Here is a 15,486-nt window from a genome sequence, read left to right as displayed (position 1 = left end):
TCCTTTTTACCATTTGTTAAAATGGTAAATTAGAATTGTTAAATACTTTGGATGAGATACAAGTTAAATGTGGAAGCAATAGCACCAAAAATAATAATTATGTGAGTGAAATACAAATCTAAAGTTACAATTGCTTTGGCTTGGGTCCAATGCACTAGACTTATTGAAATGATGACATGTAGTAAAAAATAAACACGTGTCACTATCAAGATAGGTCCAGTGCAATTGGATACTAGACCCAAGCTTTACTCATGTTACAATGAACTCAATATAAATATTTATAATAGGCTAAACCTTAGACTAACCATACATTAAATATGATTAATAGACTTACGGTACAAATATCAGACTTGACTTGCATACTAAATAGAACTAAGTTTAGGCGTAGTATATTGGGCTTGATATATCTTTAATATCTCTAAAAAGGATTAATATAGCATCATTTTTACATGCAATTTTTATTATGACCAACAATAAGATAAAAAATAAAAAATAAAAAAATCATTTCAACAATTATGAACAATTTATAATGTCAGTAACCTTATTGTTTGGGCTAAGTTATACAATAACTAGTTTACCTATGTTTTGGTGCAATTCAAGAGAGATGAGAGGAGAATGAAAGATTATTAGGATGTACTAAATTTTAGTACTCCTTCCTTCTTCCTAGGGGCAGAACCAAGATTTTGGTTTAGGGGTCAAGTTGTAATATTAATATATTAGTTAAAACAAGCCTCCACACAAACACACATATATATAAATTAATTTATTAAGAGAATTTATCATCTTCTAAATTTTAATGAGTATATAAAAGTCGTGTATTTCTTATATTAGACATGTACAAAAATTTATCATTTTCTACATAGTTTAATTTGTTAAACCTCTTTATTTATATGATTTTAAATATAATTTCCCTTTCTTTTAAGAGCACCATTGAAATGACTCAAAATTTGAGGGGAGCAACTTCAATTTTCACAAGCTATATTCTTTAAAATGTAAATAATATACCTACTATAAAATGATTTTTTAAAATTTTGGGTGGCCTTGGCCCCCACCCTTGTGTGTGGCTCCACCACTGGTTCTTCCCCTTTTGTTTCTCTCTCCAAATTCCCTTCCTTGGAAACAAACCAATACCTTTAGAGTTTGGTAGGTGGTGATCAAAAGCATAACCTATGATGTGGATTAGCTTTGTACATGCACTAAATTTAGATGATGGCATAGCAAAGTTAATCGCTGTGTGTTTGAATAAACATAAAAACTCAATTTATTTTTAGTGTTTTGCGAGCAGTTTTTAAAAAAATTAACTTTTTATCTTTCCTTTTTTGTTAACAGAATAATTTAATAGAAATTAGCTATCCCACATGGATCCTAAAAATAAGATTTTAAATTGTCCCTACTCATTGTTCATCTCTTTATTTTCAATTTAAGAATACCAATTTTTGGGGGCTAGTGTAATAAATAGGATTCAAATGATATATATTAGTATAATAAAAATAGTTAAATACATTTTAATCACTCCAAAATAGTTATTAAATCCAGACTGTCCACTAATCATTTGACTCAATACCTAAGTAAGTACGGTTCTTTAATTGGACCGCTTATGCAATTAAATCGGTAAAACTGAATGAGTTTCTTGCAACCTGAACGGGTCATTTTTGCTCAGCATGTTTTGTAATTTTAATTAAAATTACCTTTAAGGTTCCATTCCAATATTGTTTTCTAAATGATAATGGTAATAAACACATAAGATTTTATAATGAGGTTGATGTTGGACTTTTCCATAAAAATTCAAGTTTTAGCTGAAATCATAATTTATATTTTCTAGAGTCCTTACTTTTGAAACATGTCTAGTTTTTTAAAACTAATTTTAATTATAAATTTAAGCATGTCTATTTTTCAATTTACATATTTATTTTATAATTTTTCAAACTTATTTTTCTATTTTTCTATTTTTTATTTGACCTCACAGTTCGACTGATAGCCCATTGATTGAAACAATAACCCAATAACCCAACTCCTAGACTTGGCTAACGTTTAGTATGAGTTTAATAACTATTCTCTAAAGTTGGTGTTGCTATAAATTGGTAACTCAAGTACGAGTACTCCCTCCCTTGGCTGTGTGCGAAGGGTAATCATTTCAATTTTTTAAGAAAAATGGAGGATGATGTGTGTGATAGTCTTGAAAAGATGAAGTTGACAATTGAAGAGGAGGAAACCATTGCTATTTCGGATGAAGGAAGAAAGGAAGCAATTGAAAGTTGTCACATGAGTTTGATTGGGAAATTCCTTACATGTAAGTCTTTTAATAAATTGGCTGCAAAGAATACAATAAGGAGAGCTTGGGGACTAAATGATTCAATGCAAATCCTTGAAGTAGGGCCGAATCTTTTCCAGTTCAAATTTCAATCCGAGTTTGATTTGGATCAGATTTTGAGAGGAGGTCCTTGGACTTTTGATAATCAATTACTATTACTGCAAAGGTGGAAAAAGGGCATGATTGTGGGAAATATTCGACTGGAGGCGGCATCACTCTGGGTCCAAATATGGGGGGCACCTTTTGATATGGTTTCCCCTCAAGTGGCGAAGGAAGTTGGTAGTCGACTGGGGGAGGTAGAGGAGGTGGAATGGAAGAAAAAAAAGGATGATCTCAATATGTTTATGCGAGTCCGAGTTGCCTTACCAATCTCTAAACCTCTTCGAAGGGGTGGTTTTATAGCTGGCTCAGATGGTTTGAAGTCATGGGTAACCTTTAAGTATGAGAGTTTGCCCATGTTTTGTCACTATTGTGGAATTTTAGGCCACGATCTGAAGCACTGTGCAGGCCATTATGCTATGGAGAAAAAAGGAGGCCACATAGAATATCAATATGGTGACTACCTAAGGGCACTAGGGAGCCGATCTAGAGTTCCGGGGAGTAAAGCAGCAGGTCCGAGTGCTATCTTTGAGGTAGATACGGGCTGTGAGGCAGGGAAGGATGCTGTCCAGGCGGAGCAAGGAAATCAGGTGAGGAAGACGACGGCGCAGCCACTCAATACTGGAAACCCTAAAGAAACGGATAAGGAAAAGGGCGTGATTCAAGGAACAAAGGCGGAACTTTTGCACGTTGACAGCTTGGATAGTTATTGCCATGCAGACGTTACAACCACAGCAGATATACTAGATGTAACCGGTCCTAAATTTCAGCATCCTAATCAGCCAGTCATAGATTTTTCTGAAGTGAAGGGAGCAGAGATGAAGATTAATAAGGCAAGTGGGAGTCACGTGCAGCTTAATATATTAGAAGACCAGATTTCCGAATCTAGGAGTCTTACTTCCAAGCCGGACCTGATTGGGACTAATACAAAAAAGCCCAAAAGCACTTGGACTTGTATAAACCGAATGGAATTTGGGCCAAGTGGATCCACCAAGCCCATTGCCTTACCTGGCCTGGGAAAGAGAAACACGCATGAAACACAAGGGGGGCTGTCTGAAGATGAGATCCTGAAGAAAGGCAGATTGAGCTATGAAGAGGAATTCAAAGACAATGTATCGGCGGGGGTGGAGAGTCACCCTTGCCGGGAGCAATGAGGCTGCTAAGCTGGAACTGCCAAGGGCTTGGGAACCCTTGGACAGGTCGAAGCCTTCGCAAGCTTGTGAGGGAGCAAGTTCCCACGGTATGTTTTCTTATGGAGACTAGACTTGATAAAGATGGTTTTGATAGTTTGTATGGAAATTTACCATACCAAAATAAGATCATTGTTAAACATCTGAACTGGTTGGCTTTTTTGTGGAATAATGAAGTTAGATTGGAGTTAATTAATTTTACGGTTAACCATGTTTTAGCAAAAGTCACGGAAGATGATGGTTTTGTGTGGTTCATGACTGGTTTCTATGGGTGGCCAGAAGCACAGCAGAAAGAAAATTCATGGAGGTTGTTGAAACATTTACAATCGTTTGTAGTGGGCCCATGGGTAGTATTTGGGGATTTTAATGCTTATTTACATGCTTCAGAAAAAAAAAGTGTTAGGCAGCCACAGTTTTCTCAGATTGAGGCCTTTAGGGAGGCTTTAAATTTTTGTCATCTTCATGACCTAGGATATAAGGGGTATCCATACACTTGGAGCAATAAGAAACCCGGGGAAGCTAATACCAAGATTCGGCTTGATAGAGGTGTTGCAAACAAGGAATGGACAAATAGATTTCAATTGAGTAAAATTGTGCATTTGTCAACTCATGCTTCGGATCATCTGCCAATTTTGCTAGATGTTCAATCCTTTTCACAGCTGAGACAGCAACGTGGTAGAAGCTTCAAGTTTGAGGAAGCTTGGTTGCTCTGGGCGGATTGTGAAGAAGTTATTCAGGAGGCTTGGGGGAAGGCAGGGGAGGAAAAGGTTGGTTTGGCAGCAATACAAGAAAAATAAAGGTTTGTGGAGCGGAGCTTATGACTTGGGGTTCTCCCATAACTGATCTAGATACCTTAGCCATCAAAGAAGTTCAAAAACAGTTAGACAGATTGAATGAGGCCGAATTGACTGAAGATGCAAAAGCAGAATTTTTGGGTTTGAGCAAAAGAATGGATGAACTTTTACAGAAGCAGGAAATTTATTGGGCCCAACGGTCTAGAATAAATTGGTTAAAACATGGAGATAAGAACACCAAATTTTTCCATGCCAAAGCGACACAAAGAAGAAGGAAAAATTATATCAAGGGTATCCGAAATGATCATGGGCAGTGGGTGGAAGAGTTGGAGGAGGTGGTTGGGGTTGCTTCAGCCTACTTTGACAACCTTTTTCATGCAGGATTGGGGGATCAAATGGAGGAGTGCCTGAATGCAATGGAGAGTAAGGTGACTGATGACATGCGGGAATTTCTCTCTACTGAGTTTACTGCTGAAGAAGTTAAAGTGGCTTTGTTTCAAATGGGACCAACAAAATCTCCAGGACCTGATGGTATGAACGCCCTTTTTTATCAAAAATTCTGGCATGTGGTGGGTGACTCTGTTGTTCTTGCTGTTCTGGATTTTTTAAATAATGGTAATATGCTTCCTGATATTAATCATACAAATATTGTGCTTATCCCTAAAATCAAAAATCCAGAGAGAATGTCTGAGTTTAAACCAATAAGCCTTTGTAATGTTATTTACAAAATTATTTCCAAGGTGTTGGCAAACAGGTTGAAATAGGTTCTGCCTCAGATCATCTCACACACTCAGAGTGCCTTTATACTGGGGAGGTTGATTACTGATAATGTGTTGGTGGCATATGAGACTCTCCATACCATGCATTCCAGGAAAAAAGGGAAGAAGGGGTCCATGGCATTGAAGCTGGATATTAGTAAAGCCTATGACCGGGTGGAGTGACACTTTCTTCAACGAATTATGGAGAAGCTGGGATTTCCGGTTGTTTGGATAGAAAGGGTGATGAGTTGTGTGACAACACCATCCTTTTCTATTCTGATAAATGGAAAGCCATATGGAAAGATCCATCCTTCTAGAGGAATCCGCCAGGGAGATCCATTATCACCCTACCTCTTCTTATTATGTGATGAAGGTTTTATTGCATTGTTGAACAAAGCAGAATCAGAAGGGCGGATTAAGGGAGTCTCCATTTGCAGAGAGGCACCAAAGGTCACGAACCTTATGTTTGCTAATGACTCATTACTGTTTTGCCAGGCAATTAGGGATGAGGGGGAAACCATAGCTGAGATCCTTCAAATCTATGAAAGAGCCTCTGGGCAGAGTATTAATCTAGAAAAGTCTTCAGTTTACTTCAGCAGCAACATCTCAGATAGCCAGAAGGGTCAGATTTTGGGTGCATTGGGAGTGAAGGAGGTTAGCCGGTTTGAAACATACCTTGGCCTACCAACTTTGATTGGGAGGGCTAAATATCACACTTTCTCATTTTCGAAAGATAGAATTTGGAAGAAGCTCCAAGGATGGAAGGGCACCTTATTGTCTAGAGCTGGCAAAGAAATCCTCATCAAGGCTGTGGCACAATCCATACCCACCTATACAATGAGTGTGTTTCAGATACCTTTGAAACTTTGTGATGAGCTAGATGCATTATGCGCAAAATTTTGGTGGGGTCAAGTGAGCAATGAACGGAAAATTCATTGGAAAAGTTGGGATAAGCTTACTATTGCAAAGAAAGAAGGTGGCATGGGATTTCGGGATTTAAGAGCCTTTAATTTAGCCATGCTGGCCAAGCAAGGGTGGAGGATGATAAAGGACAATGATTCGTTGCTCTATCAATGTTTTAAAGCAAGGTACTTTCCGAGATCAAATTTCCTTGAGGCTAAAGAATCACCAAATTGCTCATATGTGTGGAGAAGTTTGATGGCTGCAATGCCTATTCTCCAATCCGGTCACTGTTGGAGGGTTGGGAATGGATTCTCAATTAATGCTTTAAAGGATAAGTGGCTTCCTAATTTTCCCACAAACAAGGTCCTTAATCCGATCCAAGAGAATGGGGATGATTTGATGGTGTGTGAGTTGATCAATCCGGAGCTTAATACATGGAGATATGAGGATATTAGAACCATCTTTCACAGCCAAAAAGCGGATGCAATCTGCCAAATTCCATTGAGCAGAAGATTTGTAGCTGATACTATAATTTGGATGCATAACTCACGAGGTATTTTTACTGTCAAGTCTGCTTATCATGTGGCGAGAAGAATTCTTACTGATGCAACGCGGGTTGGAACATCTGGAGGTGGTGTTGCTAAAAAGGTTTGGTCTACAATTTGGAAGTTACGGATCCCTAACAAGATTAAAGTATTTGCATGGCGAGCTTGCCATGAGATCTTGCCTACTGCTGTGAACCTGACCAGAAAAAGGATTATTCATGAAGATATATGCGTCTTATGTACAAGAGAACCGGAATCCACCATTCATACTTTGTGGGACTGTGCAGTAGCTCAGGACGTTTGGGCTGGTAGTGTTCATAAACTGCAGAAACACAAGCATGGCCAGTCTGATTTAGTGCAACTGACGGAGGAATTGTTGGAGCGATTGAATTTGGAAGAGCTTGGGCTATTCTGGACTCAAGCTTGGTTGATCTGGAATCAGCGAAACTCATTGCTGCATGGTGAAAAAATGAAGAGCCCAATTTGTTTGAACAAACGAGCAGAGGAATGCATGGAAGATTACCAACGGGCTGAAACACGACTTAATGCTCAGCCAAGACAGCAACCTTATGAGGAAGTATGGAAACCACCACCTTTTGAGGCGTACAAACTCAATTTTGATGCTGCAACATTTCCGGATTTAGGCAGAACAGGGATTGGAGCAATTGTTCGAAATGAAAAGGGAGAGGTAATGGCTGCAATGTCTACCTGTGGACCGGCTATGCAAACTAGTGATGAAGCGGAGTTGCTGGCTTGCCGAAGAGCTTTAGAATTTGCTGTGGATGCTGGCTTTTCCAGATTGATCATTGAGGGTGACAACAGTAACGTCATTCACGATATATCTTCATCAGAGGAAAACACCTCTTCATTCGGCAATGTAGTGGATAATATTCGCCATTTGATAAGGGGTTTGATTTGGTCTGAGGTTTGCTGTATTAGAAGGGGTGGGAATAGGGTAGCCCATGCTTTGGCTCAACATGCTAGACAAACATTAGATGAGGACTTGTACTGGTTGGAGGACTCTCCCCCACCAGCCTTGGATGCTCTGTGTCATGATCTTTTATCTATCTAAATGAATGAACATTCTCTTTTCAAAAAAAAAAAAAAACTTAAAAGCTTACCGACACCTTAAGCCAAGGGGTGCAAATAGCGAGGCTTAGTTGATAAATCTCATGCCAAAGGTTACGCCTATCCATGGCCAAACCTCTCTTCTCGGCCAGCTTTCGTTCCTTCTCTCTCTCTCTCTTCAGCAAGGTTTGAACTTCGCATGGCGGGAAACGAATTGAAAACCGGCCTCAAATCCCTTTGAACTAGGCTTTTTTCTCCATTTTAAATGTTTCAGTCACCTTATTCAACCGTCTTCCCTTAAATTTTCAAACTGCTATCATTTTAGTCCTTCAAAATTCAAAATTTGAAATTAATCTTTGTAAGTTTCAAGTAATTATCAATTTTTTCCTCAAGTTTAATGTTTTATCAAGTTTTAATACTTTAATTTTTTTTCTATTTGTCCATCTCCACATGCTATCAAATTATAGCAATGCCAACTTTATTATTATTGTGGGCACCCAAGATTGGGCCAATGGGCTAGTCTGATTCTTGGGCTCACAATCTATTTGTATCGTGGGTTTTGAGTTTCCTACTATGGGTAGTCCTTTGCTTGGAGGCCCAGTTACTCACTATTGTTTTTGCAAGCCTCTCCCCTCCTTTCTCACCAAGTCACTTCCTTTTTTCTAAAGTAGTCACTCTTCTCTCTCCGTCCTCTTCTCAAAGTTTCTTCTCCCTAAACTTCTCATCCTAGTCTCTTATTTATAGCGTGAGGTTAGTGGGAGTATCATGATTATTTCTGATTATAAGTGGAAATGGGGGTCCAATTCCATCGTTCCTAAGTGGTTGTTTCGTTGGGAGTGGTAGTAGTAGCATTGGAACTAGTTCCCACCTCCTAAAAGTTGTTCGGCAGCGATACTCCTTAAGGCTAAACCAGGCAGACGAGACATGGTACCCCGAGCGACCATGTTCATGTTCAAGACGCAGTTAACCAGGCAAGGCCTAAATTGCACCCCAAGGTGTGTCTAGGCCAAGTTTACAGGCCCAATGTGCCTTAGGTCAAGCATCGCAGCACAAGGCCTGGGCCCATGGCTTAGCGGGCCTAAGGCCCTACCCCGTACAAGGGGTCGGGGCCAGGGATCGTACCATAGGGTCAGGGTCAAAGGCCCAAAGGGCATGGGGATCCCATACCGTACAATTATTATTAATAGAATAATGAATGTAATTGGAGATTTTAATATCATAATAAATGCTCCCATAAAAAAATAATTGCATAATAAATGCATATTAAATTATGTTTTTTTTTTAAAAAAAAAAATTATGACACATTTATATTTTATAATGAAGCTTAAAATATCCTTACAATCTTTCTAGAAAGTATATGGACGTGGCCTAAATTTGGTTAGAATGTGACATCAATAAACAATAACCAATTTTTTTTATTTGAGAGGTATAGTTTTAATCTATGGAATCCATTTTTGGTGATTGTCTTTTATCGTCAGACTAAGACACTCAATTGATTTTTGGTTTTTCAAACGACAAAAAACTTTATCAGTTAAGCTAACTAGAACCCACAACAATGACCAACCAAGTGTTTAGATAGGCGTAATTAACCCCCAAATATATATATATATATATATATATAGTGATAAATTTGGTTAGAAATTAACACCAATAAAAGCTATGAGTAAGGAGTTAGGAGTGGACAAATAGTCTAACTGTACGAGCCTTCAAGGAGTATAGAGCTAAGCTAAGCAATTTTGGCAAGAAACAAGTAGCATTGCCACAGCTAAACAAGTGTGCACCATGCAACCAACACGAAACTACCCCTAGCTACCTACTCACATCATCACGCATGCACGCAATACAATTTTATCTTATATTCCTTTTCTTGTTTTCTTGTATGATCACTTTTCTTTAATACTGGAGTTTTAATATTTTTTGTGTTAACTTTTTTTTTTTTTTTTTTTTGAGCATATTTTGTGTTAACTTTTAAGCATAAAAAAACCATCTGAAAACTACAATACTATAGTTGCAAGTTGAGCCCAATTATCAGATGAAATGTCTATTTCTATAGTTTAGTTTAGAATGCTATCACTACAAAAAAAAAAAAAAAAAAATGCTGCCTATAGGTGGCTGTGATGTTGGTGGCTTGAACTTATCCTAATCCATGCTTGTTTTGGAGTGGCGTATAAGACTTGATGTCCTATTTCAAGTGCAACTATATTTCCAAATTGTTTTACCTAACCGGCTTAGATTTCCAAGTTCAACTTGGAATTGATATTGGACCTCACGTGCTCAATAGATAAGAATTAGAGTTCTACTTTAAGTTGCTTGGATTAGTATTTGCACAGAATACAATTCTACTGATTGGAGGACTTGTATCTTCACATCCTATATAAGCAGTGTGTTGCTGCAATTGAAGAGCATGAAAAATAGAGTGTGTGGGTATGAGAAAAAGAGGCTCTCCTTTGTTTGGTTCTTCGATATTTGTGGGTTGCAATTTGGAATAGTGAGAGAGATTTGTTGTTGCTTGGTTCTGCAGTTTAGTGATTTGCTCTCTCTTGGTACGTTGCAACTTTTGGATTTGCTTTGTGACTCTCTCTTTGGTTTGTGCGCAATTTGTATTTGGTATTTGGTATTCGTGTTTGGTAGTTGTGAATCTTTGGTTCTTTGGTTTTGTATTTGTGAGAGAGAGTTATTTGGTTGTATTTATGATTTGGGTTTGTGAGAGTGCCTCTACACCAATTTCTATTATCCCAAATTTGATATAACGAAATTTGTTTATCGTCTCCCGTGGATGTAAACTATTGCCGAATCACGTAAATCTTGGTGTTTTGTGTCTATTTTCTTTTGGATTAATTTTCTTCATTCCTATTGTTAGTTTGGAGATCTTTCGCAAGCCTAAAATATTTTCACAATCAATCTTGGTAATTTGAGCTTTCGTTATTTTACAACTGTGGCGTTTTTTTTAGTGGCAGAAAAGAAATTATCTGCAAATATGGCCGAAAAGAAATTATCAACCATAAAAAATAAAAAATAAATAAATAAATTATTATCAATCTTGGTGGATCCAAATTTTATTGAATTTTAATTTAAAAAATAAAAGTTGCACCCAAAATTTTATAAGAGAAGACACTTATAGATATATTGGAAAAGGTTATATTATACTCGTGATCTTATTTTATAAAGCAAAAAAGAGATTCACGAAAAGAAGCTAATAAGAATACATGCATAGGTGTCATACTATAGTGTATGATAGAATTGGAAGAAAATATTTTTTATAAAGGAATTTTTTTTAGTATGAGTTGTTCCTTTACTTTTTACAAAGGTCTAAAACACTTACTGTATAATGTGCTTATCCTTATCCCTCAATTTGGTTGATGAATATGTAAAATTCTTCATTATTTAGTGATGGGTGCATTCATGGTATTTGTCACTCATAAGAAATTTTCTTAACTAGAAAAGTGAAATTGATGAGATTTAGTAAGCATATATTTCAAGGCCAGTTCATGCCAAGAAATATCATGTACCACCAATTTTTTTTTGGCACAAAAGGGGAAGTTTTATTTATTCAAACAAACAGTTTAAGAGGGTACATAGTACTTTCTAAGAGCATTCTCATCAGCTCTCTCATTAAAAATGTCATTTTAACATATCAAAAACCTACTTTATCATTTTAGCACATCATTTTACAATCTACCATTTATCAGATATTCTATACTTCAATTCTATACATTAAAATAATATTTACACCACATTAAAATAATATATTAACTCCACTCATCAACAACAGCAACAACGACACAGCCACCAATGCCGCAACAACGGCCACCAACAACCACCACGGCCACAACAACCATGACCACACCAACAACACCGACAGCCACCACAACCACCAAATTACAATACCACTGCCACAACTAACCCACAACTCGGCACATTCACAACCCTCAAAACCCATCCCAAATCAAACAAATCCAACCTCCAATCCCTCTAGATAAGCCTGAACCTCACAACCTACCGGCAACAACAACAAAAAGCCACCACCACAACCCATGAAAATCAACCAATAGCCACAGCAATAAAACCCACGGCAACCAAAAAAAGAAAAAAACCCACCATTAGAAAACAAAAGATAAGAAATGTCTCACACTGTGAGAGATCGGCGGCGTGGGGGTGGATGGCACGACAAGCTCGGCGGTGTGGCGTGGCGTGGCGGATGGTACGGCAAGCTCGCGCGGCGTGGTGTGACGTGGTGGATGGCACGAAGCTCAGCGGCGCGGCGTGGTGGTCACTGTGGTGAGATCGACGTGGCTGTGAAAGAGCAACAGAGAGGGCTAGACAAAGAAGAGAGTTGAGAAAGAGAACCAGACGGAGAGAGAGAACCAGGCGGAGAGAGAGATATGTCTGGGGAGGAGAGAGAAAAAGCATATAAAATAATAATAAAAATTTTGGCGCATTTGTCCGTACCGTCTCAAATATGAGATGGTACTATAGCCGTGTGTTATAAATTTTGAGATTTGAGATATCTAATGGTGGTTGATTTTTAGTGTTTGGTGTGTCAAATGCCAAATATTTGGCATTTGACACACCTGATGATAGTGCTCTAAGAGTGCCAATTTGATAAACATTGTTGAGATACTTTTCTTCATACACAAAACTCAAACAAGACTTATATACAAAAATTCTATCCATTTGCAAGCTTTCCCTTTTAGTTAGTCCATCAACTACTTTATTAGCCTCCTAGTATATGTGAACAAGGGGAAATTATTATATACTCTCGGAGTACCATAAATGTGTACTTCCTCCTCTCACATGAATGATGGGTCTCACTAATTAAATTCATGATGGAACTCACCATTTATGTGAGATGAAGGAGTACGTATTTATGATACTCCAAGAATAGCTAATAATGTGATGTGAAGAAGACTGACAAATGACAATCCACTCACAAATGATAAAAGAATATGCAATTATTAATTAATATTAAAATATAAAGTTGTGGCGCACAAGTTTGACCCTATGATTCAGCAAGAAAAAGAGGCTTACTTATGGGTGGGTAGGTATGTATCAATGTTTGAAAGTTCCATCAATTCTCTTTATTTTTTTTAATTTCTTTTTCTTTTTCTTTTCTTAATTTCTTTTAATGTGTGAGTTTCAGCCTAATAAAAAATAGAAACTTCGAACTTTCTCATTCCTTAAAAGTGTAAACACACAAAGTGCCCCTGCTGAATGAATCTATGGCCAAAACGTTATTTATTCATGACTGTTTTATGAAGGAGGGCCACGCAGGCTCCATGCAGTGGCAAATGCCCAGGCCCTTGACACGTGCCAACAACGACACGTAAAAGGCTAAATTTGTGGGAACAAACCTTAAGGCACCTTACGTCCTTGCTTGACCAGCTCTCTATCTAGCTGGTTTGTTCAACTTTTTGCAATGCAAGTACACAGAGTCACGGACTTGGTGCACCAACCAACCAATCACTGTGCACTAGAAGGATCTGTGCGCGATTTGAATTTTGTACACAGCCTCTTTGCCCTTTTTCTCTTTCAATTTAATGGGGATTGCCTTAAAAAAATATATATAATGGAAATTGAATTTGTACCTCTTCTCTTTTATATTTATTTATTGGATGGAAAAAGTTACTCGGGTGGGAGTGATTCGAGTGAAATGTGAGTAGATGAAAATGAAAAAAATTTGCTACAAATATTTGGAGTTATTTTTTTTAGTCCATTATATAACAAATTATAAAATTATCAATGTGTATTATTTTAAAAAATCATACGATTCATTTAAAAAAATTACATTTTTTTTTTTTGTTATTTAAGAGAATTTCAATCAATGACGTTCGCTGGAACCTACAAAACTACATATGAATAATCATGGCTGGGTTTGGATAGCCCGTCTGCGTTTTCTTCATGCGTTTCCTTCTTTTTTTTTTTTTTTTTTTTTTTTCTCTCCAGCCGCAACTTTTGACCCGGTCAGCTATGAACAGTGCACCTGTGCACTGTTCACGGGTCCCACAAACTCCACTTTTTATCAACTTTTTCATTAAAAATGGGTCCCACAGCACTATTCACACATTTAAAAATTATTTTGCTACAGTGTTTTCAGTTTCAGTTTTCAGTTTCAGCAAAAATAAGCTCAATCCAAACGGACCCCATATAGTCTGTTTTTTTTTTTTTAGCTCTTTATTATCAGACCAAGACACCAATCAGATTTTATTGTAAGCGGGGATTGAATCTCAGATCTCTTATACAACCATAAAAAATTTTATCAGTTGAGCTAATTAGAACCCACATATAATTTGTTCTTAATAAGTTGAAAAAGATAGCTCAAAATATATTTAAAACTTGTTAGATCATTTTAATATTATTTAATTAAAATGAATAAATATGATAATATAAATATGTAAAATTATTAGATACTCTTGGAGTATCGTAAATGTGTATTCTCCCCTCTCACATGAATGGTAAGTCCTACCATGAATTCAATTAGTGGGATCCATCATTCATATGAGAGGAAGGAGTACGCATTTATGGTACTTCGGGAGTACACAATAATTTTCCTATAAATATAATGTTATGGGAGTTAATATGGAAGATAAGAAGTTTGTGAAATTTTAAATCTCACATTGAAAAGGAGAGAGTCTACTTTATTCTTTTTAATTGTGATGATTAATGGGTTGATATGTATTGATTCAAATATTAGTCTAGATACGTGCGCAAAGGGAGGTGAAGGGAGAAAGTGTTTTTTCCATTATTATCGTATTTGTACCAACAAAACCAAATGGAAGGAAAAGTGGAGGGAAATTTTGGGTCTAACAATATTACAATATAAGGATTATTATCAAGGTAATGAGCAGTGATTTTAGACAAATTGAAACTGAGTAGTTTTGATGGAGCATTATGGGACATATTTTTATGTTCATGTAGATACAAAATGGATGAGTAAACAAAAATAAAACAATATGGTAAGTGTGTCGTATTAAATTTAATAAGATGTCATAACTACTAATTTAATTGATAATAGGTAATATTTTTCTTATATATGATTAAAAAAAAATTATATACTACCATGTAATAGGCAAAAGGATATTATGTTTTGAGTGTATACCCTTAGCTCTCTCACAACACGTGGGACTCACACACTAGTGGGTTCCACGTGTTGTAAGAAAACCGAGTGTATACACCTAAAACATGACATACCCTCTTATGTAATAGGGTCATAAAAAAAGATATTCTAGTTGAGAACTTCAAATTTCCAACTATATATACCATGTCATGTTTTGGTTCTCAAAGCTTTATATGTATATGTGTATATATATATATATATATATATATATATATATTACTTTTTGGGTTTGAAATTAAGTGGCAAATATCATATAAAAATGTATTTATATAAGAGAATTTAGGGTAGCCTCTAACTTCAATGTATACAATAATTTTTACAAAATTTAGTACTTGATAGAAGATTATTTGAAATGTAGTAAAAACTAAAAATTATTATTATGTCTTTCTTTTATTCATATTATGCTAACATTGAATAGACATAAGTTTTATCTTTATGTATTATTATTATTATTATTGTTTGGATCTTTGTATCATTCTCACTATTAAATAATGAGAAAATTCTAGTTCCGTCCAAGCATTATATGAATTTAAATAAATAAAAAACAAAACAAAACATTTCAACTAATTTAAAAATATATATAACAATAATATTACCAAACCAAGATAAGATATTGATCACTCACACACAAGAACACACAAAAAATTACTTAGAAAATGATTTATCAAAAAAACCACTGGACCAATTCCTAACAAACTCCCTTT

At 36.4% G+C, this 15,486-nt stretch overlaps 1 protein-coding gene across 1 annotated transcript; it reads left to right on the top strand.

Moving 5' to 3' along the window:
- Positions 1-3,560: 3,560 nt before the first annotated feature.
- Positions 3,561-4,397, top strand: LOC126696509 (uncharacterized). Its single transcript, XM_050393235.1, has one exon. The coding sequence runs from the start codon at positions 3,561-3,563 to the stop codon at positions 4,395-4,397; it is 837 nt and encodes a 278-aa protein (XP_050249192.1).
- Positions 4,398-15,486: the final 11,089 nt, after the last annotated feature.

The sequence above is a fragment of the Quercus robur genome, chromosome 8 (genome assembly GCF_932294415.1).
Source record: "Quercus robur chromosome 8, dhQueRobu3.1, whole genome shotgun sequence".
NCBI classification, from domain to species: Eukaryota; Viridiplantae; Streptophyta; class Magnoliopsida; order Fagales; family Fagaceae; genus Quercus; species Quercus robur.
This window is presented reverse-complemented; position numbering and strand designations above follow the sequence as displayed.